Genomic DNA, 21,499 nt, shown 5'->3' on the forward strand with positions numbered 1-21,499 from the left:
GTGGGGAGGAGTAACAGGCAAGGCCCTGGTGGTTGGGCCAGGAGCTTCAGGTCAATAGTGGGTCACAGGGGGCGTCAGAGTTTAGAAACTGTGGTGGAAGGATTGGTAAATGAGTGGGAGTGGTGGCGACCACAAGTTCAGCATTCTTGCTGCTCTGGAGACTCAGTTTTATCATCTGTAAGGTGGGTGCAGGAGGAGGACCCACTCCCAGGGCTGCTGGGGGACGCCCTGGAGTCTGAGAGGGGCCCGTGGCTCACACCCCCTGTCTGGGACATCTCTGCTTCCTGTTTCTCCGTCAGGGGAAGTCTCGGTCTCAGCTTCAAAAGCACAAACACGCTCTCAAAACAAAGGAAGCTGGTCCTCGACTGCGGAGGAAGCAGGAAGCTGCCGGCCCTGCTAGCAGCCCAGCTGCCAGGGCGCGGGGACGGCGGTATGGAGTCTGTGGCCCTGTACAGCTTCCAGGCCACGGAGAGTGACGAGCTGGCCTTCAACAAGGGGGACACGCTCAAGGTAGGGTGGCCGGGGCTGGCCGAGTTGTGCGTATGTGATATGGGGTGGGTGCTTAAAATCAAGGCCTGGATGGCCCTTCTAATAGAGTCTAGTCTCTGGAGGAAGATAGGCCCAGCTTCTCCAGTTATTGGCTACGTGACTCTGGACAAGCCACCTTCTGCCTCGGATTCTCAGTTTTCCCATCTGAGAAATGGGGAGTTAGTTAGTGCTCCCTCCCTTAGGAGCCATTCTGAGAATTCAGCGTAGTGAGTGGCAGGGGCTGATTCAACACCCAGTTTCCCAGGAAAGAAATGAGTTAACTCATTTGAAATGAGTTAAAGAGAGAGAGGCAAAGAGACTGAGACAGAGAGAGGATCTTGGGAATTAAGTACACACACTAACCTATCGGGGATAAAACAACTGTGACTAAGGGTCTAGACGGGCCTCCCCACAGGTGAGATGAGCCTCAATGCTACGCAGCTCCCCTCGTGGAACCTCTGTAAGGAGCACACACCCTCCAGGGCAGAGGGGTTTCCAGGCTCTCTCTCTCAGGAAGTGTGCCTGCTTACATGCCTGCATCTGGAAGCGGAGCTCAGGGCCCTGATTCGGGAGTGTTTGGCACGATTTGGGTGCTGGATTAGCCATCAAGTCCCACTCAGAAAGCTCCCTGGGCCCCAGGCTCCACGCCGGCCCGGTGGGCATGAGACCGGCCATCCTTCCAGTCTGAGCTGGGGCCCTGCTCCGGGCTGCCCCAAGCTTCAGGCCTCAGAAGGGATAGCACCTCCCGTGGGCTGACCGTGTATGGAGCCAGGTCTGAGCTCGGCGGTGTGCTCCAATGCCCACTTAATCTGCCACGGCCCCATTTTACAGGTGACTAAGTGAGGCCCCCAGGCACCATGACTTGCTCAGTGTGGGGTCGGGTGTGAACCCCTTCACCTGGGCTGGGGTGAGAGGGTGACAGTTCTAAGAAGAGCCACATCATTTTGAGGAAGTCCCCCCTTATCTGTGCTGGGATGCTGGCCCTGGGCCCCCTGGGTGGCCGGCAGGGGGTGGTGACCTGAGGACGTGTGGTTACCTGAGGGTGGGGCAGGCTTGACACCAGGACCAAACAGCCAGTACAGGAGACTCTGAGGTCTAGGACCAGCTCAAAGGCCTTGTTAGCCGATCTGAGAGAGTTTGGGTCTCTAGTTCCAGACTCCAGGGCTTGGGAGAAAGTGGAATCATGAGGAATTTGGAATGGGGTGGGCAGTGCTTTCCCCCTGAGATGCAGGTGATGGACAGTGTGGTGGGGATGGATCTGTGGGGTCCCCCAAGGGAATCACTGTAAAAACTATGACACCCATTTCCCTCCTGGATGCCTGGGCTCTCTACCCACCCAGAGACTGGCCGGGTTCCCACTAACCCTGGCTAGAGCACTGGCATCTTCTGCTGTGTTTGCTTCTAACCCAGGCTCCTGAGGGCAGGGGCATAAACCAGTGCTGGCACAGGGCAGGACCTCAGCAAGACACGGGGTGTCAGAGGAAGGAAGGCGGGATTAAGATGTTAGCCAGGACCCAGGAGGGGACCTCTCGAGGCATGACAGGCCATGGGAAGGGCTGCCTTTTCCTTCCTTCATACAACAAACCCTTGCTGGCCTGTGGAGCATTGTCCTGAGTGCTGAGGCCACAGGCAGTGGACAAAGCCCAATCCCTGTCCTCCCAAACCTGACATTCCAGAGGGTGAGTCATGCCAGGAGGTGACAGATGGATGGAAGCAATCACCCGCGAAGATGGAATGCAGAGGGTGGGAGGGGCAGGGGGACAGCTTTAGACTAGGGGCGGGGGGGGGTCTGGGCAGCCTCTCAAAAGAAGTGACACCTCAGCTGAGATCTGAAGGATGAGCGGGACCCAACCATGCAGAGAAGAGGCGGGGGAGGAGAGTGAAGGAGGAGATGCATCCAGCGGGGTGTGAGTGAGTCTGCAGCGTGGACTCAGCCTAGCTCCATGCTCCGTGGTGGCATAAAATACCACACAGTTCCTAAAAATGCCATCTGGGAAAGGGTCGTTTAACAATGCAAAAATGCTCATGAGGCAACGTGAAGTGGCAAAAAGGCAGAATGCAGAGGAATATACACAGAGAGCCAACTCACACGTACTCAGTAGATTTGAGTTTTAGGGATAGGAAACTGACATTCTGCAGGTGAGAAAGGGAAAGCTGAGCCTCTTCTAGGCACCGGATTCGTGCCTAGGAAAAAACACCAGCATGTCCTGAGGAGTTAGTCCTGGGTCCTGGGAGGCGGGCCATCAGCAAGTCCCACTTCCTTGTTCATGCCCCTGCCTTTCCCTGATGGACAGGGATGAACAAGTGGGCCTTCCAGGCCCAGACCTGGCGACAGGGCCCTTCCTCACGGTGGTGCAGGTGCCAGGTCAAATCCTGCCTTAATTTAAGATTTTGATGGATTTTTTTTTTTTTGCATTAAATTTTAAACAGTCTAATTTTTAGAACAGTTTGAGGTTTACAGAAAAATCGAGAAGGTAGTGCAGAGGGAGTCGCATCTGACACCGCAGGCCCGCTCTCGCCCATGCATACCCTCTCCCGTGGTAACATTTTAGAGTATCAACCTGGTTCATTTGTTACATTAATAGACTGATATGGATACATTATCATTAACTACTGACAGCATGAAAATTTTTTGCATTGATTTTGATTTTTTAACATATTCTCTTAAAATACTATTTACGTTGATTCGTGACATCTTCGGAGCTCCGTAAATTTTGCGCTCAAAGTGCCTCCCCCACCTTATGTGGTCTGGAGTCCGATTTCTGTAACTGCAAAAGTTCGACTGCGACATCGCCCGGCAGCCCTGCTCTCCAACTCCCGTCTGGTGACTGAGCACGCAGGGCGTCCATTCGAGCGTGTTTCCAGCGCACCAGCTGTAAGCGCCCAGTGGACATACAGATCCCAGGCCCTGGGAGCTGGCAGGACGCTGTTCTTCCAGTCTTGAGCTCTGCTCTTAGATGACCCTCTGGACAAATAGCCCCAAATGTCACTTCCCTAAAACATAGCCCCCTCCCAGGAGTAGGCTGCTTTGGGTGCACAGTACCCGTCGCTCCTGGCTAGAGGAAAGATGTGGGTGCTGGCTTACCTCTGCCTCTTCATCGACAGCCTGGCCCCCAGAACCCAGACTCAGGGAGCCCATGGCCTCAGCACCTCCACGGGGATGGCCGGTGTGCCCCAGGTTGGACACAGCCAGCCCTGAGCTCCCCACCTGCCGGGGCAGCTGTTCCATTGCACCCGGTGGCCACATCTGCCCACCAGCACCCAGGCCCAGAACTTGGGGTGGTCTTGGCTGCTTTCTCTGCATCTCGGAGCCAGCCTGTTAGCAGTTCCCCCTAAACCGTCCCAAATCTGACCACATCTCAGTCACCCCAGTCCAGGGCCCCATCACCGCTCACCTGGGCCCAGCTCCTCACATCCCTCCCTCCAGTCCACAGCCTGGTCTCCACACAACAGCCACAACCCAGAGCCTGACCTTCCCCCAGTGGCCCTCAATGGTTCCTCTTGTTTGTTTTTGTGAATAATTTTCTTTATTTATTGGCTATGCTGGGTCTTTGTTGCTGTGTGGGCTTTCTCTAGTTGCGGGACCAGGGGCTACTCTCTGGTTGCTGTGCTTGAGCCTCACATTGCTGCAGCTTCCCTGGTTGCTGAGCACAGGCTCTAGGGCCCATGGGCTTCTGTGCTTACAGCTCGCAGGCTCTAGAGCACAGGCTCAATAGTTGGGGTGCTCTGTGGCATGTGGGATCTTCCTTGATCAGGGATCGAACCTGAGTCTCCTGCATTGGCAGGTGGATTCTTTACCACTGAGCCACAGGGGAAGCCCGCTCGTCTTGGTTTTGAAAATAAAAATCTGAATGGCCTCCTCATTCCCACCAGAGTACAATAACGTCCAGCTCTCTCGCTCCCTGTGTACCTCACGGTCCGGCCCCCACCTCAGCTGCAGTCACACAGTTTTCCTTTCTGCTCCAAGGACAGCTCGCTCCCACCTCAAGGCCTTTACACTGGCGATTCCTTCGGCCATGGACCGACATCCCCACATCCTCTCACGTCCAGCCTTTCCTATAATTTGGGCCTCAGCTCACATGTCAGTCACCTCCTCAGAGATGCCTTTCTTGCCCACTCCCCCACCCCTGTGGACAATCCCCTGCCCCAACCAGGCATCTACATCTTCCTGGTGTATATCTTGCAAGCACTCCCCACTGCATTAAATTATCTTGTTTATTTGTCTGTTTCCTGTTTCTCCCTCTGCCTCTGCCCTCCAAAGCGTGACCTCCTGCTCCCGGCTGTGTCATTGGGCTGGACACAGGGCCTGCCCTGCAGGAGGTGCTCAGTGACCACACTGGCCAGGGGGTAGTGGCACAGGACAGCACCCAGGAGAAGGGGCCAAGCTGGGGGCAGGCCAAGGTGGGAGCATCACCAGGGAGGGTTGGCAATTCCTGTGTCTCAGAGGGTCTGGGTGCTTTGAACAATGTTGACGGCAAGACCTCAGCTACCGCAACCCATCAGAACATTTCTGAGTCTTTCCCTGGAGTGGAGATGACAGGAAAACAAACAAAGTTGGGATAGACAAGACGTGTTACAGCCTCATGTCCACACAGGACTTTGTAGGTCACAAAACACCACCACATGCCGTGTAGGCTGCATCTATTTTATGGTTGCGGAAACCGAGGCCAAGGCTGCGGAGAGAGTTAGAGGCAGGCAGACTGGTCTAGAGCCCAAGGCTGCCGGGAACCTTCACTGAATCTGTGTCCCATAGGCCCTGATTTTCCCATTAAGCTGGGGTGGGGGGGATTTGTTTTGTGTTGTTTGGTTTTCAGCAAAAGTTTTCCTGAGTCAGCCACCTGCTTCCGGCTGTCCCTGGGGACGCTAGCCTGGCCCAGACAGTGGGGACAGGAAGGAGGGGGCTCGGCGGGCCAGGCGGTCAGACGAGTTGCTGCCCCAGCCCTCATTCCCATGGGGCCTCTGCTTGGGTGGCTCATCTGTGTCTGATTTTTTGTCTCAACCAAGCATCCCCACCGGGTTGGAGCTGATACATGGACCTGCTCTAGGACGGACAGGGAAGACTGCCCTTGGGCAGGGTCCAGAGACAGAATGAAGGGGGACTGGCGTGAAGAGTGAGGGGGTCCTGCTCACCTCCTCTTGGAGCCTGCATCCTCCTCTGTGAAATAGCTTTTGATGACAGCAGCCCCGGGGGCCGGGGTGAGAAGGGGTGACCCGTGGCGAGCCTGCCCAGCGACAGGGGAGGGAGCCCAGCGTCCCGCCGCCACCCTCAGCAGCTTCCACCCACACTTGGGTTTCAGTTCCCCTCGGGCCACCTGCAGGGCGACACAGAGCCTGTGACCCGAGCCTTGTCTCAGCCCAAATACCTCCCGTTTGCTCCCCAGGGTCTGAACTCCCCACCAGACCATCACCCCTGAGTTCAGGCGTGCGGGTTTGTAAATGTGGGTGACTCCAGGTGACCACCACTTGGTGGGGCTCCTCAGACTGCCCCCTCCCCGGGTCAGCGGAGGTGTCGAGTACCATGGGCCCCATGTCCAGGGCCACAGCTCAGGGACTGAGGGGCTGTGGGGTCTGCCCTAACCCCATGGGGTGCTGGGGGTCTGGGTGGCAGCACTTGGATGTCCAGCTCCAGCCCCGTGTGCCCTTGGCAGGGGAAGCTGACACTCCTGGGTGACCAGGAGCCATGTCTCTCCTGCCCACAGATCCTGAATATGGAGGATGACCAGAATTGGTACAAGGCTGAGCTGCGGGGCGCCGAGGGGTTTGTCCCTAAGAACTACATCCGCGTCAAGCCCCACCCGTGAGTAGCTCCCTCACATCCACAGGACCCCCTGCCCCGCTGCCAAATGTCCCCTCCCAGCCTGGCCCAGACGGAGTGACCTGCAAGGCCTCACCCCAGCCTCCCTCCATCTGTCTGGAGCCCCCTGTCTGTACCCTGAGCAGGAGTGGGGGACAGAGATGTGATGACTTGTCCCAAGTGGTGGTAGTCCAGGCCAGTCCAGGCCACAACACCGAGGACCTGGGACACCCGAGAGCACCCGGGCCCTGGAGAGGACGGGGCCTGGGCCCTCAGCGCTGGGCCCAACGGCTGCGGCGTGGCCTCAGGCAGGCCCTGGCTCTCTCTGTTCTTGTTTCTCTGTCTACAGCACAAGGAGGCCCGAGGTTCCACTCATGGGGGGCCCTAGGAGCCTGTGCAGGGGTGGGGGTGAGGGGCCAGGGAGGAGAGGGGCAGGAAGGAGGCAGACCTGAGGGCCCTGCCATTGGAGCAGGAGATGGGAGAGCTGGACACCAGCCAAGCAGAGCTGGGACAGGGCAGAGCAGGAGTCAAGTGTGGGGCCCAGGCATCCCCAGGCCTGGGACCTGCTGGCCCAGGGAAGCCTCTGGTCAGGCTTTCAACATTGAATGCCCTAGTCTCAGCCCCGACACAGGCCTAAGTGGCTAAGAATCTATGAAAAACCAAGTGGATATGTGTGGAGTGAAGGCTGAAGTAGCCTTGAGACACAGTCATTCACTAAACATTGGCTATGGCCCCAGGGACCCGGCCCAGGTGATGCTGGAGACACGTGATGAGATGCTCGGGTCAGAGCAACGTGTCCCAGGGAGAGACAGGAGGTAAAGAAAGTATGACAAGAGAAGGCAGTCAGCATCGAGATAACTAACCAGGGAGGCCTTCTCGGAAGAGGTGACAAACTGAGGTTTTGAAGGATGTGTGTAGGAGTTAGCTGCGTAGTCAGAGAAGGGCATTCCGGGGAGAGGGGCAATGAGAACCCCTGGCTGTGGGCCTGGCAGCGGGGCCTCAGATGCTGGGTGGAGGGTGGGAGGAGCCACGGATGGGTTTCAGCGTGGATGGGGGTCCTGCATCTGATGCGGAGGCAGGTGACAGGGCTGGGCAGGCTAGAGGGGGCAGGCTGGGAGCTGCAACATGTGTGTGGTTGTGGGGTGAAAGGAGAGGGAGGTGCACTGCCAGGGTGGGGCCTGGAGGCTGTTTCCTCTTTATCTGTCTTCGAGTTCTTTTCAAAGCTGCCACCACCTCCGGCTTCCTGTGTTGGGCAAGGCCTCTACCCACCTAGGTCCCCTGTCTGGGCTCCAAGCACTCCTACCCCGCCACAGGTCCTGTAGCCTGGGCTCCCAGCCTGCAAGGGCTGTGTGACCTTGACTTCCGTAAAGGGAGACAGATGGAGAGAACCTGCCAGGGCCACCAGCCAGGGCCAGGTCAGTGAAAGACACAATGGAAGTGGGAGCCTCCAGGTGGAGGCTGTGGCCCAGCGAAGGCTGGGAGCCTAGGAGGTTGGAGGCCACTGAGAAACCCAAGTAGAGGCTTTGGTTTACTCAGAAGGAAAGAAAAGCTGATGGATTTCAGGGCCATGCCCTGTGGGGCACTATGGTGGTTGAAGCCAGTCTCCACCAGGGTGGGTAGCAGCCGTGGAGGGTTCCGTGTCTGATGGCCCTGGGGTCCCTGGGGCTGTCTTTGGCCACTAGTGTCTGGGACAGATCAGGGACCAAGGGCAGATCCCCCACTTGGCTGAGGCCAGGTCCAGGTGCGTTCTGGGCTAACTTCACCCCTGCCCTAGCTCTGAAATAGCAGTGGGGAAAGTCCAGCCAGCAACTGACTCAGCCTTTGGGGCTCCAGTGTGGAACATGGCAGGGCAGGGGTCTCAGGGGGGCCCTGATCACTGCCACCATGCTGCAGCCCAGGGAGCCCGGGGCAGGTGTGATGCAGGCCATCTACTCCCAGGGCCTCTGGGCATCACAGGCAAGGTCCACCAAGGGTCTGACCCAGTCGTGTGGGGGTCTAGGAGTGCACAATCTGCTGGGCCTGGGAGGTAGAGTAGAAGTTTGCCAGGAGTGTGGGCAGACCAGCTAACAGTGGGGGAGGTGGGGTGCGCATGGCTGAAGGTCGGAGCAGTGGCGGTAAACCCCTGCAGGTGGCGGCACCCTTGTCCTCCCAATGACCCTGCGAGCTGGGTGCTCTCGTCAGCGTCTTGTGGGCCAGGAGACTGTGGCAGAGATGAGTGGCCTGTCCAGGGTCAGAGACGGAGGGAGGTTTGCTTCAGGTGCTGTGGGCCTGGGCTGTGCCCACAAGGATGGAGTTGGGGAAATTTGCCAGGCAAATATTGGCGGGGGGCCTCTGCCCCTCCTTGGGCCTCAGTTTCCACATCAGTAAAATGGGGGCTAAGTGAGGAGTGAGCTGGGTTCTGGGGGTGTCAGGACGGGGAGGCTGGTTTCTCCCATCCTGTCCTTTGAGCTACCGAGGACCAGGAGGGGGCTGGGCACCCTCCTCAAGACTGCGGTTGTGAAAGCCTTTGAGGGTGACGGCCGCCCACACGCGGATGCCTCCTGTGGGGTTTTGTGGGTTCTTCAGAGACACCAGGCTCGGGAAACGCCCACATGGGGCCCCACTGGACCCCTGCTCCCCCCGCGGCAGCACCTGCACGGGTTCCTGCTGGGGGCTTCCCAGAGGAGCTCCGTTCTGGGCACCCCCGAGCCCTGGGCCCTCCGCGTCCCAGCTTAGCCTCTGGCCTGGAGGTTCCTCCGGGACTCCCAGAGACCCAGGCTGAGCTCTCAGAGGCAGCCTGGAGCCCTACCCTTGGCCGCCACCTCCACTGCCTCCACTCCGGGAAAACCCGCTGTGAGATGGGCCCAGGCCTCTCCACCCCCCAGTATGGGGGCAGTTGTGGGCTAGAAGCTCACTTTTGGGGTATGGGCTCCCAGGAGTGGCGTCTAGAACACAATGTCAGGACCAGGATTTTATTTTGGGGTGGAAGATGGGGAGGAGCCTTGGAACTGCTCTTTCTGGCTGGAACCAGGGAGCCAACACCATGAGCTGGGCAGGGTGCCTGTCCTACTCCCCTCAGTCACCACCTGAGACATTGGGGGCCCAACCCGCCCACACCCAGGCCGGGCACATCACTCGGAGGAGCTGCCAGCGCTCACACTTGGCAGGCAGGGGAGGGGTAGGTAGGGCTGCGGGCAGGACCCCGTCTGCCTGCACCTGAGCCCCCGTGCTGGGCTTGCAGGGCTCTCTGTCAACATCCTGACATGACAGGAAATTCCCGCCTCGTATCTGCCGGCTGGGCGCTCAGACTCAGGAAGGGGAGAAGGGAAACAGCTCAGGGAAGGGAGGCTTGGCGGCCTCGGGGCGCCAAGGTCTCACGGTGAGATTCCGGTCACACTGGGCTTTGGTTTCCCCATGTAAACATCAAGAGTGGACTAAAACCCTGGGGCTGGGAAGCCAGCTGGAGGTCACCTGGGCCCTCTGAGGGTAGGCGATTCCCAAAGAGCCAGACTCCGCCAGACTGCCTCGTGCATTTACCAGGAGCCTTCTATATACCTGGTTATGTTTGGTCAGAAGGAAGAGGGACTTGATCGAACCTGTGAGAAAAAGTCCAGGTGGCCTCAGTCTATGCATCTGTGAAATGGGTACAGGAAGAGACCCTTCCTCATCAGAGCAAAGCTACTATTTCTCTTTGGTGGTGGTTTAGTCGCTAAATTGGGTCTGACTGAAAAAAAGACAAAATAAATTGTGTTTGACTGTTCACAATCCCATGGATTGTAGCCCACCAGGCTCTCTCTGTCCATGGAATTCTCCAGGCCAAAAATACTGGCGTGGCTTGCCATTTCCTTCTCCAGAGGATCTTTCCCATTCAGGGATTGAATCTGGGTCTCTTTCATTATAGGCAGATTCTTTACCATCTGAGCCAGGGAAAACCCATTTCTCTTTGGTCATCTTTAAAATATTTTTTCACTTTTAAGAAACTACAACAGGAAATGTAAAAGCCCAGGTGGGGGTGGCTGGGTCAGAGTTCACTGAGGTGTGTGTTTGCCTGAGTGTGTGCGCATGTTAAGTCGCTCAGTTGTGTCTGACTCTTTGTGACCCCGTGGACTGTAGCTTGCTAAGCTCTGTCTATGGGATTCTCCAGGCAAGAATACTGGAGTGGGTTGCCATGCCCTCCTCCAGGGGATCTTCCCAACCCAGGGATTGAACCCGAGACTCTTGTGTCTCCTGCATTGGCAGGTGGGTTCTTTACTACTAGTGCCACATGAGAAGCCCCGTGTGTTTGCCTGGTGTGGTGGCAAAGGCTTGTGCTCAGGAGGCAGAATGCTGGGACTAGGCACAGCTCCTGTCTGCCACCATGTGTGACCTTGGGTACATGACTTCTGCCTCTCTGGGCCTCAGGTTGATAGTCTGTAAAGTGGGCGCAGTCGCACCTCCTGTGTCCAGGACTGCTGGGAGGACCTGGCTGTGATGGGTGCCTGGCACCGGGCAGGGTGGCTGGCCCCCCGCCCTCACCTTGCCCTCTCTGCAGGTGGTACTCGGGCCGGATCTCCCGGCAGCTGGCGGAAGAGATTCTGATGAAGCGGAACCACCAGGGAGCCTTCCTGATCCGGGAGAGCGAGAGCTCCCCAGGGGAGTTCTCCGTTTCTGTGAAGTGAGTTCTGACCCGAATACGTGGAGGAGGGTGGGCAAAGACAGGCCCTCGGAGCGAGGAGGGAACAACAGACCCCTGGAAGCAGATGACAGTCTCGGGGTCGGGGGTGAGGCGACTGCAGGGCGTGGCCCTGGACAGTGAGGATTGGAGGCCGACTGGGAGTCCTCCCATGCCGGGCCAAAGGGTCGGCCACTGTTCCACGAGCAGCAAGTCACCAGGGGAAGCTGATATGACAAGGCTGCAGGGGGAGAGCAGCAAGCCCCCCGGGGTGGGTGTCCAGGATGTGCTCTGGACAGGGTCCCCCTTGTGCTATGCAGTCAAGAGGATGGACCCTGGGGCCAGGGTGCTTAGGTTCACATTCCAGCTCGGCCATTTCCTGTCTGTGTGACTTTGGGCAAGTCACTTAACCTCTCTGTACCTGTTTCCTCACGTGTAAAATGAATTATTGCGAGGAGCAAATGAGTCATTCTATCGAGAGCCGTTAGAATAGTGGCTGCCACTGAAGCAGGGTGGCAGCCTCTGGGCAAAGTGGAACCAGAAACCAGAAGTCACAATGGGGCAATGAGGAGTCCAGGTGGAAAGAGGGGCAGGAGCCGGGGAGGGGGTCGGGCCCCGCTCGTCTCTGTCCTGCCTCTTCCGCACCTGGAACAGGGGGATGTGGGAGCAGCAATTCAAGGACTAGTCACTGAGTTATGTGCAGTGTGCCGGGCAGCATCAGGGACTCAGGAAACAACAGGAAAAAACAAAGTTGCTGTCCTTCAGGGTTTGTGTCTTAGTCGGGGAGACAGACCTTGAAACAAACACAGCAGGAGCCAGGTGGCAGGGACGGATGGCCTCAGGTTTGAGCAGAGATCTGCAGCTGCAGTGCAGGCTGTCCGGGGCCCCAGGAGTGAGGACTGGGAGGAGAGCTTCCACACAGAGGGAACAGCAAATGGAAAGCCCCTGGGGTGACTGGGCAAAGCCAGTGTGGGGAGGGGTGTCAAATCCAGAGAGAATGGCCTGACAGGTCCCTAGCAGGAGGCGGGTTCCCCCAGAGCAATAGGCCTCCACGGAGCATCCCCACTAGGGGAAGGAAGTGGATCCCTTGGGCTACTGAGGAGAAGGATGGCTGGGATCGAGGCAGGCCCTGGAAAGAGCCAGACGGAGCCGCTGGCATTAGCACTGGGATGGGGCTGGAGGGTCAGGGAGGTGGCATGTGCCCGTGAATTGGGGACCACCAACAATAATACCACCTTCAGGGTTGCTGAGGACACTGGGCACATAGCTGGATGGGATGGGTGGGTGGACATGGGCAGCATGGCCTCAGGGTGCTGGATGGCACCAGTCTTCTAGGACTTGGATGTGTCACAGCCAATGGCTGGCTGATTTTCCAATGGATAAACGTACATAGGATGGCTTTGATGGCTTCTGTGGGGAAAAGTCTGATGCGGCACCAGGCTCAGGGGAGGGAAGAGCTCGTGTCTCCCAGCAGGCTGGCCATGAGGCTCCTGTTTGCAGAAATGTGCCCCAAGGGAGGCCTTTCCTGTCTGTTCTATACAGAGCTTGTGGTGGTGTGCAGTTGGCACACTGGAGCCCTGGCAGGTGGGCTTCTCCTCGTCGGGGTCAGGAGAGCTTCTGGGGATGGTGGTCCCACACCAGGGGTCACAGCCCTCACCCGCCCCTCTCCAAGCTTTGTCACCAGCCTTGGCTTTTCTCACTTCCATTTCCCCTGGGAACAGGCTGAGCTCCTGATCCAAGGCAATGGCTCTCCTCCTCTCTGAGCCTCAGGGGTGGTGAGACACCAGTTCTTGGCCCTGAGCGTCTGGAGCCCCCTGGCTCGCCCCTCCTTCCACAGCCCAGACCTTGAGGCCAGTGGGTCCCCGAGGAACAGGAAGTGGCAGTTTTCCCTGTGCTGGCTCCCAGGGCCCAGTATCTCCTGGGAAAGGCGCCCACCAGGCGGGCTGGTCTGGCCTCGCTCCAGGAATCAGCTCCAGGGTCACCGCAAAGCAGGGCACAGGGGCTTCTTTGGCCACTTCTGCAGCCTGAACTGAGCTCCTACCTGCCTCCCCCTCACCTGAGAGTGGATCCCATGGCCTGAACTTCCGCCGTGGGTGCCCTGGCACCCTGCCCTCTCCTGGAGCCTCCCGGGGCATGCAGACCCGCCACCCCAGGCACAGGGTCAGGCCAGCCAGCTCAACCTGTGGGGTGTGTGTGTGTAGGACAGGGGAGGAGTCCCTTGGGGAGTGAGGGACTGGGGTCTCCACGATGCCTGATGGAGGGAAGTTCGATGGCAGTAGGCACTCCGCAGGCTGGAGGAGATGACATCTGAGCTGGGCCCTGGGGCATGAGTAGGAGTTTGGTGCACAAAGAGGAGAGGGGATGCCAGGCCCAGGGAACAGCAAGTGTGAAGACCCAGAGGTGGGGCAGAGAAGGTGGGCTTGGAGAGTAGTTGTCTGTCCGAGCAGGAGGGGAATGGGCAGTTTTAGGGAGCCAGCACCAGTGCTTTCTGGGAAAGGGGCCTGGAGTGTCCCTCAGAGAAATCCCCGCACACACACTGTCCCCCTTGTTCCACCCCAGGCATCCTGCCCAAGCCCTTTCCCCTAGCTCAGAGCCAGAACCCTGGGTGCCCGGGTTGTGGTGTGTACACAACACCACCAGGTGGCGCCCTCCAGCCTCAGTTGCATCTCCCAGGGCCAGGATCCTGGGTCCTGCCCCTACTCTGGTCCATCCTCTGTCAGCGGGCCTTTCAGGGCCCTTGGAGGACCACCAGGCAGACCTCAGAGCAGGAAACAGACTCAGGGCATCTGTGGCTAGGAGAGGGGCTTTTGAGGAAGAATATGAGCTGTGTAACCCTGGGCAAGGTACCCTGGTCTGTTTCCTCGTCTGTGAGATGAACATCGATGCAAGGGGCTGAGAATGCTGCCAGCACACAGCAAGTTCTCCCCAAATGTTGGCTTCCCCGGTGGCTCAGTAGTAAAGAATCCACCTGCCAGTGCAGGAGACACAGACTCCATCACTGGGTGGGGAAGATTCCCTGGAGAAGGAAATGGCAACCCACTCCAGTGTTCTTGCCTGGGAAATTCCATCGACAGAGAAGCCTGGTGGGCTACTGTCCATGGGGTCGCAAAGAGTCAGATATGACTTAGCGACATGAACAACAACAATCCCAAAAGCCAGCTATAGTTGTCATTGCCATGTCAACCCTCCCAGGACCACACAGTGCCTCCTGGCCCCAGCCCCATGGTCCCAGGCTGTTAGAGAAAGGCCAGTGGCCATGTGGGGCTGGGCAGCCCAGCTCTCCTCCTGTGTAACCTCAGCAGATCCCATCCTCCTCGGCTGTAACGTCCTTATCTCCAGTGTGGAGACAGTAGCCAGGACGTTGTGAAGTCCAGTGACCTGACAGCCACCCTTCTGGGTGATGACTACACAGATGCATGTGCAAGAGCGTTTCCGCCTCACTGGCAGGGCTCCCGGGACCTCTGATCCTACACGAGTGGCATCTCCCACACGCTCCCGCCAAGCCTCATAAAGCTGTCAGAGGTGGGGTTTACAGGCCTTGCTCTGCCTCCTGGAGCGACGGTGGCCACGGCTGGGTGCCCTTTACAAGTTTACAGAGGGCGGTCACCCCCACCCCCACCTCCAGGAGCATGTCTGAGCTGGCGGCCTGAGGGCCAGGGCAGGGGCGCATGGCCTGGCTGTGTAACTTTTGCCCCCACTCTAATACAGGCTGCGGTGGGCTCCTTGGTTGGAAGCAGTTTGTTCCCTAGTGAGACTAGGAAGATGCTTGCTTCTTTTCAGGCTCAGGTGCCTGGGGTCCTAACTGTTTGCTCTGCCCCTCTGGTTGCTGAGCCCCTACTGTGCACCAGGCCCCATGCCCAGTTTCAGGGACTCAGCTGCCATCAATTGAACAAAGCTCCCTGTCCTTTAGGCCCAGGTTCCACTAGAGCAACTGATAATTTTATACATGTATGTATGAGGAGATGTGTATGTATAATTTATTAAACAATTAGTAAATTATATAAAATCTTGGAAGATGAAAAAGGCTCTTGGAAAATGAGGCAGAAAGAATCGGAAGAAGGCATAGTTTTATGCAGGCAAAGACAGGGAGGAAGTGACCTCAGAAGTCTGGTGTGCAAGTGAAGAAACAAAGGCTCAGAAACGTGCAGTAACTTGCCTGAGGTCACACAGCCAGAAACAGCAGATCTAGTGCCCATTGACACCCCCATGACCTGAAAGACCAGGTCTGCCCTTCCGCTCTCCTTCCCTGAGGCTGAAAACCCGGTGTTGGGGGGTTCTCTCTCCACTCCCTTCCCAAGGTCAGTTTGATTCTATCTCACATCTGCTGCAGAACAAGTCATCCACCCCCTCCTTTTTCACAGATGGGAAGACTGAGTGCACAAGGGCCATGCCTTATCAGAAATCACCCAGTAGGCAGTCAGCAACCTGGCCTCCACCAGGCCACCAACCTGGTCTCCAAGCCCTGACTGGGGGGTCCTGGGGATCCTGACACCTTACCCCAGCCTTGTTTATCCACCCTGGGCCACTGTCACCCTGGCTAATGCCGCCACCAGGCCAGAAAAACCTGCTGGGCAGGACCAGCGGCAGCTAGCATTAGGCCTGACTTCATCCTTTAGACTTTTCTGACAGCCCAGGGGCCCGGCCCAGCCCTCACCCCCCTGGGTAGGTGGGCGTGAGGGTCACAAACAGGGACACACACACCCATGGCTGCTCGGAGATGGATGCACATGGCCGGCCTCCCGGAGCAGGGAGAGACACACGCACACATCCAGGTGTGATGGAGAGACACTGGCACGCGCAGGCCTAGACATCAGACACATACATCAGGCTTGGTGCCCTCTCCAGCTCGGGAGGGCTCACCCAGCAGGGCCACCCCTCCTAGCTCTGGGGTCACCTGGACTTAGACTCGGGCCTGGGGAGGTAGGAGACAGGCTGGCCAGGAGAGAAAGTCTGCCCAGGTGCTGGGTCCTCATCCCTGTCACATGGAGGAGGGTCGGTCACTCGTCAGGCCAGGGGCTGGCTCAGAGGAGGGTCACACCTGCTCACAGACACAGCAGACCAGCTGCCCCCAGCCGTGGGCGGGCTCCTCTCCCCTCTGGGCCCTGCTATCCTATCTTGAGCCATGCACAGGCTGAGGACTGGACCACGAGAGCTTCCCAGGTTTGAGAATCCACCGGTTGTCAGTCTGATGAATTTGAGCAAACTCTGGGAGATAGTGGAGGACAGAGGAGCCTGGCACACTGCAGTCCCCGGGGTCACAGAGAGTTGGACTTGACTTAGCAATTGAACAACAATAAGGTTCTAGAACTGCTGGATCCCTTGCCCCCTCCCAGGTCTCACCCCTTCCCTGGGTATGATCAGGGAAACACTCCATTCTGGGTGACGTCCGGGTGACTGAAGGTAACCTTCAAACACCAGAGTGTTCAGAACTGTGCTCACTTGGAGCTGAGGTCTCCTCAAAATCCCTACACCCTCCGACCCTCACCCGGAGGACAGCTGCTGAATACACCCCCGGCTCCTCCTCGGAGATGGCACTGAATTAGGGACTCTGCCTCCCCAGCACCACGGCCACAGTCCAGGGGCTGGGAGAACCCCAGGCTCTCCGGGACAGGGCACGAGGGAGTCAAGAACCAAGGCTGCAGCAGGCCGGACAGGAGGGAGGTGCCTGCCCGCCTGCCTGCCCTCCTCCCATCCTGGGACATGGACACACATATCCTACAGCCGACAGCACAGGTGCTTAGTCACCTGGGAACAATGCTTGCTGACGGCACACGAGCGGCTTTGTCTCAGGCCGGGGTGATGGCTCTGCCTGGTCACAGAGCCTCCAGCATTTTCTGGCCTCAGTTCTGCAGGTGGAGCTGGCTGCCCTGAGCGTGGACGTGTGTTAGAGGGGCTGGGAGTACAGCTCAGAGCCAGTGGGGGTTGGGGGTGTCAGCGGGGTCTGGGAATGAAACAGCCAGTGAGCATGGATGCCTGGGCTGCCCCACAGTGTCCCTGACCAGATTCTCTCCCAACTGGGCTATGCCTGGGCCGACTCCTGCCTTCCTGACTTTGGGTATCTGTGAGCAGCGGGTTGCTGGCTGGCTGCACAGGGCTGAGGAAGACAAGGAGTCCCCTGACTCTGACTGAGGGCATCTGAGGCAGCTCACGGAGCTTGGGCCATGATACCCAGGCTTTGAAGCATGAATAAGAGTTTGACTGAAGAAGAATTTGGAAGAAATAATGTAGCAGAGGCCTGGAGGCATGCTTGAAAGTGGAGAGAGAAGCTATGGCGTGGTTGGGATCCTTGCCTTGGGTGGGGCAGGAGGATTCCCCCTCCCCCAGGCCCAGAGACACAGAATGGAAGGTATTTACCTGGGACAAATCTCCATCTTAAATCTCACATCTTACTTTTAACAAGGCAGCACGCCAGGCCTGGGGCTGACAGGTGGAGGAAGTGAGCTCAGACAGGGATAGGCAACTGGGGGATGGACTCCGAGCTCCGGTCCAGGCCCTCGAAGCACTTGGACGGCAGCACTGCAGGAGCTCAGGCTGCCCAGTCATGTGCGGCCCCTCCTGGCATGGGATAGGCCAAGCACAGGGAGGCACCGGCAGGTCCCTCTGCCCTGTGGCCAGTCTGGGAGAGGCAGGCCATCCCTTCAATTGGAAGGTGCTGGGCAGAGGGGTAGGATGCCGTGCAGTTGGGATGCAAGGCTGGGTAAAGGGAGGGAGAAGAGAAAGGGGTACGTTGATCGCATCACAGTGTATTTGAAGAAAGTTGAGGCTGGACAGGTCATCAGAGCCAGACCTTGAGATCAAGGTGTTAGGATTTTACCCCGAGGGCTGAGGGCCGTGGGGAGCCATAGAAGGTTCTTAAGGGGGGTGGGGGTGGACAGGAAGCATCCCATAGCCTGAGCCTCTTGCACACTGGCAGGCTTTGGTCTAAGTCAGGATGCTCTTAGGACTCACCCCTCAAGGGACTGTGAGGGCTGAGAGGGGATAAGGTCGGGGAGGGAAAAGAGAGTTAAGGCTGAGGGGACGTTGGAGAGAGGAGGTGCTGTCTGCTCAGCTCTCTCAGAGGAACCATGCAATGTTGCCAACCAATGAGCGTTCACCCAGAAGGGAGGTATTACTATGAGGAAACCGAGGTTCAGAGAAAGTAAGTGATTTGCCTAAGGTCACAGAGCAAGAAAGTGTCCTGATCCAGGGTCCACATCCTTAACTCCACACTCCACGGCCAGGAGATTCCCTGTGCCTTGCACGGAGCCCGTTGGAGGGGACTCAGTCCTCACCCGGAGAGGAAAAGGCCAGGTTCCAGGGGGCAGGGGGAGGGCCCATCCGAGCAGCCCTCTGAGATGGCCTCTCCCCCAGCTACGGGGACCAGGTTCAGCACTTCAAGGTGCTACGCGACCCCTCAGGGAAGTACTACCTGTGGGAGGAGAAGTTCAACTCTCTTAACGAGCTGGTCGCCTTCTACCGGACCACCACCATCGCCAAGAAGCGGCAGGTCTTCCTGCAGGACGAGGAGCCCCTGCCCAAGGTGGGTGGGTTTGGGGGGCGGCAGGAGGAGGGTCTAGCACAGCTTCTCCAGTTCTGTCCTGGGGGTTGCCGTGAAGCAAGAGGAGTTGGGGGGCAGGGGGAGGCGGGAAGGGCGGGTAGAAACTGCTGGGCAAGCAGAGCCTGGCTTATTCTCAGCCAGAAGCTGTGCGTGCACACAGTAGGCGCTCAGTAGTTGTGTGTTGAGTGAGTGAAGGTATGCCACCTGCTGAGCCTCCTGGGAGCCGGCACCTCACAGGTAGGAAGCTGAGGCTCAGGGAGCAACGGGATTCGTCCCAGGCCGCCTGCCGGGTGGGGTCAGCACTAGCTTCTGCTTGCCAGCAGTGGCGTGGGGTTGGGAAGTGGGGCAGGGGGTGCCCGTGGGCCAGGTCCTGGTCTGGTGGAGGGGGTCTAGCCACCCCTTGTTCTCACAATAACAGCAATTTGCCAGCCGGCTCTTTCATCAAGGGGCCCTGGGACCAGATCTCAGTCTCATTAGGGTGATGAAATCAGCCAGTGGGTTTATTAGACCTGACATACTGTTTTCCTTGGGACGGGGTGTCAGCAAGGCCTGGGGCTGGAGGTCAGGACCCTGCACAGCCTAGTGAACTCGGGTTCTGTTGGGGAGGGAGAGGGGGCCGCAGGCTGCTGCTCCAGTCCTGCCTGTTCCTAGGCCCCCCAACCCCTGCTCCTAGCCAGGTGTGATCTTAGGGCCAGTTCCCTCCCCTGGGCCTCAGCTTCCCCTGGGGCCAGTAGGATGAGCCCTGGGAGCTGATAGGAGAGTAAACAGTGTTTTCAGAGGACCCCCTTCCCCGCCTTATGCACCCTCCTCCCATCACCACACTTAGCGCCTGGCCCACTCAGAGCTCAGTCTCAGGGATGGTTCCCCCAGTGGGTCTGCTGCCCAGGCCAGCTCTGCCCTTGGAAAGTGTGAGGGGGCCACGAGGGAGCTGGGGGCTGCCGGAGGGCTCTCCCACACCCACCGCCTGGCTCTGAGGTCACCCACCCTGAGAGGTGACTGCAGAGCAGGCCCGGCCCCTGGGACCCAGGCTGCCTCCTCTGTCCTGGGCAGAGAACCACTAATTACAGCCTGTCCATGATCCTATCGCCCGCCCAGATGAGATTCTGCAGGCTCGGAGCAGAGTGCCTGGTGGGCAGGCAGGTCCAGGGTGCTGGGTGTGATCATCATGGCGCCAGTCTGACGTGCCCGGCGGGGAGCTCTCATCCAGCAGCCATTCGCAGGGGGCAACCAAGTCCCACAGAGGTCAGGGACTTACCCACGGCCACTGGGGCACAGGTGGGACTAGAGCCCATCCTGAGAGATGGAAGTGTGCAAAGTGACATCCTTTGCCTCAAAGCCTGGCCAAGGGTAACAGCAGCAGACTGCTCATAGCCACACATCACTTTACAATTTAAAGGCCTGTTCCCATAGGTCTGGGGCCTGGAGTCAAAAGCTCAGGAGAGAGCCCCCAAGACGCACAGGTATCTAACCAAAGTCCCATGCTGAGGCCCAGGACTTGGTCCCTTGATTGCTGGCCATGTGGTCCCAGCTGGGCTGCCAGGACAGACCCTGTGGAGATGTAGGGTCTGTGCTGCAGATGTGCAGGGAGCGGGCAGCAGAAGGCCCATGGCGGGGTGGGGTGGGGGGATGGCTGTCATCTGAACCTGGACACAGAGCTGGGTTCAATCCCAACTCTGCCTCCTCTTGGGGCTTCCATGGGGACAGCCCAGCCGGGGGCTCCTGAAAGCCCACTGACCGTCTCCTCCCTTGCAGCCGCCCCGGGCCTGTTTCGCCCAGGCCCAGTTTGACTTCTCGGCCCAGGATCCCTCCCAGCTCAGCTTCCGTCGTGGTGACATCATTGAGGTCCTGGAGCGCCTTGACCCCAGCTGGTGGCGGGGCCGGCTCTCTGGGCGGATCGGCTTCTTCCCGCGGAGCTACGTCCAGCCGGTGCACATGTGACTGGAGTGGGCCCAGGGGCTGAGTCAGTGGACCCGCCGTCCACCAGGCACATGGAGAGAGGACACTGGCACCCCCAATCCAGGGCTTTGGACGGGAGCATGGGCGTCTTGACTGTCTGGCTGGCCTTTGGTGCTTCATGCTAACTGGGATGGGCCCAGCGCCCCGGAACCACTGCCATGTGCAGCGCCCACCGGTCTGGGGGGCTCCACGGCCTCTGCTGGCCCCTGACATCACAGGTTGGCCAGCAGGGCCCGTCCACTCCAAACACCAATGCCCCACCCCAGGAGGGCTGAGGACTCGGGCTCCACCCACTGGGGGCTCAAGCCAAGGAACCACAGGCTGGGCCTGCCTGTCTCTCCATTCAAAGCCCCAAGGGCTGGCTACTGGGAAGGGGCCAGGGCCCTGTGTACCAGTGACCTGGACTTCTGGACAGACCCTGGTGGAAAACGACTTCTCAGCTGTCCTTCAAAGACTATGGGATCCACAGGCCTCCAACACCCCTGTCCACTGCAGACACTTAGTGAGGAGGGCAGGGTAGAGGCGAGGTCCCGAGGAAGGAGGGGAGGGGTGGGAGGAATGGAGGCAGCTGCTCCTTGCCACTGGCCCCATGGGACAGATGCACTCCAAGGGGGTAGCCCTGGACATGGCCCCCTAGAAGACACAGCTGCACCTGCCGTATTTGTTCAGGCCCAGGTTCTGCCCAGACCAGGACTTCAGGAAGCGGGGGTCACTGCAGACCAGGTCGGGAGCTGGGGCAGGAGCTGGACTTTGAGGCCCAGCAGCATCCAGGATGGGGGCAGCCTTGGTGGGCCTGGCTTAAGGAGAGGCTGGGTGTCTATGGGGATGGTGCTGCCATACGACCCGGGACGCTCAGAGGCCTGAGCTCTGGTGAATTCGCTGCTCATGACCTGGGCCCGTGAACTCAAAATAAATACAGTGAAAGAAGATAAGTATGTCCGTGAGAAATCTCATTTTCTTTCCAATTACAACTACTATTTTTAAAGTATCAGACATTCTTTTTTTCCCATTTCCTCCCTAATTTTTCAGGGCTCCTACTTGGCTGGCTTGGCCA

General features: G+C 58.5%; 1 protein-coding gene across 1 annotated transcript; it reads left to right on the forward strand.

Moving 5' to 3' along the window:
* Positions 1–333: 333 nt before the first annotated feature.
* On the forward strand, positions 334–21,381 carry GRAP (GRB2 related adaptor protein). The gene is made up of 5 exons (XM_005887273.2): positions 334–510; positions 6,228–6,325; positions 10,833–10,955; positions 18,303–18,471; positions 20,242–21,381. Exons 1-5 carry the CDS (start codon positions 433–435, stop codon positions 20,425–20,427), a joined length of 654 nt encoding a protein of 217 aa, XP_005887335.1. The 5' UTR covers positions 334–432; the 3' UTR covers positions 20,428–21,381.
* The last annotated feature ends 118 nt before the right edge of the window (positions 21,382–21,499 follow it).

The sequence above is a fragment of the Bos mutus genome, chromosome 19, assembly GCF_027580195.1.
Source record: "Bos mutus isolate GX-2022 chromosome 19, NWIPB_WYAK_1.1, whole genome shotgun sequence".
Lineage (NCBI taxonomy): Eukaryota > Metazoa > Chordata > Mammalia > Artiodactyla > Bovidae > Bos > Bos mutus.

Bases quoted from the DNA above. Each gene is read 5' to 3' on its own strand.
- GRAP (XM_005887273.2), top strand. From the start codon at position 433: ATGGAGTCTGTGGCCCTGTACAGCTTCCAGGCCACGGAGAGTGACGAG. The intron at 511-6,227 runs GTAGGGTGGCCG...TCCTGCCCACAG, and splicing joins ACAAGGGGGACACGCTCAAG to ATCCTGAATATGGAGGATGA. The intron at 18,472-20,241 runs GTGGGTGGGTTT...CCTCCCTTGCAG, and splicing joins ACGAGGAGCCCCTGCCCAAG to CCGCCCCGGGCCTGTTTCGC.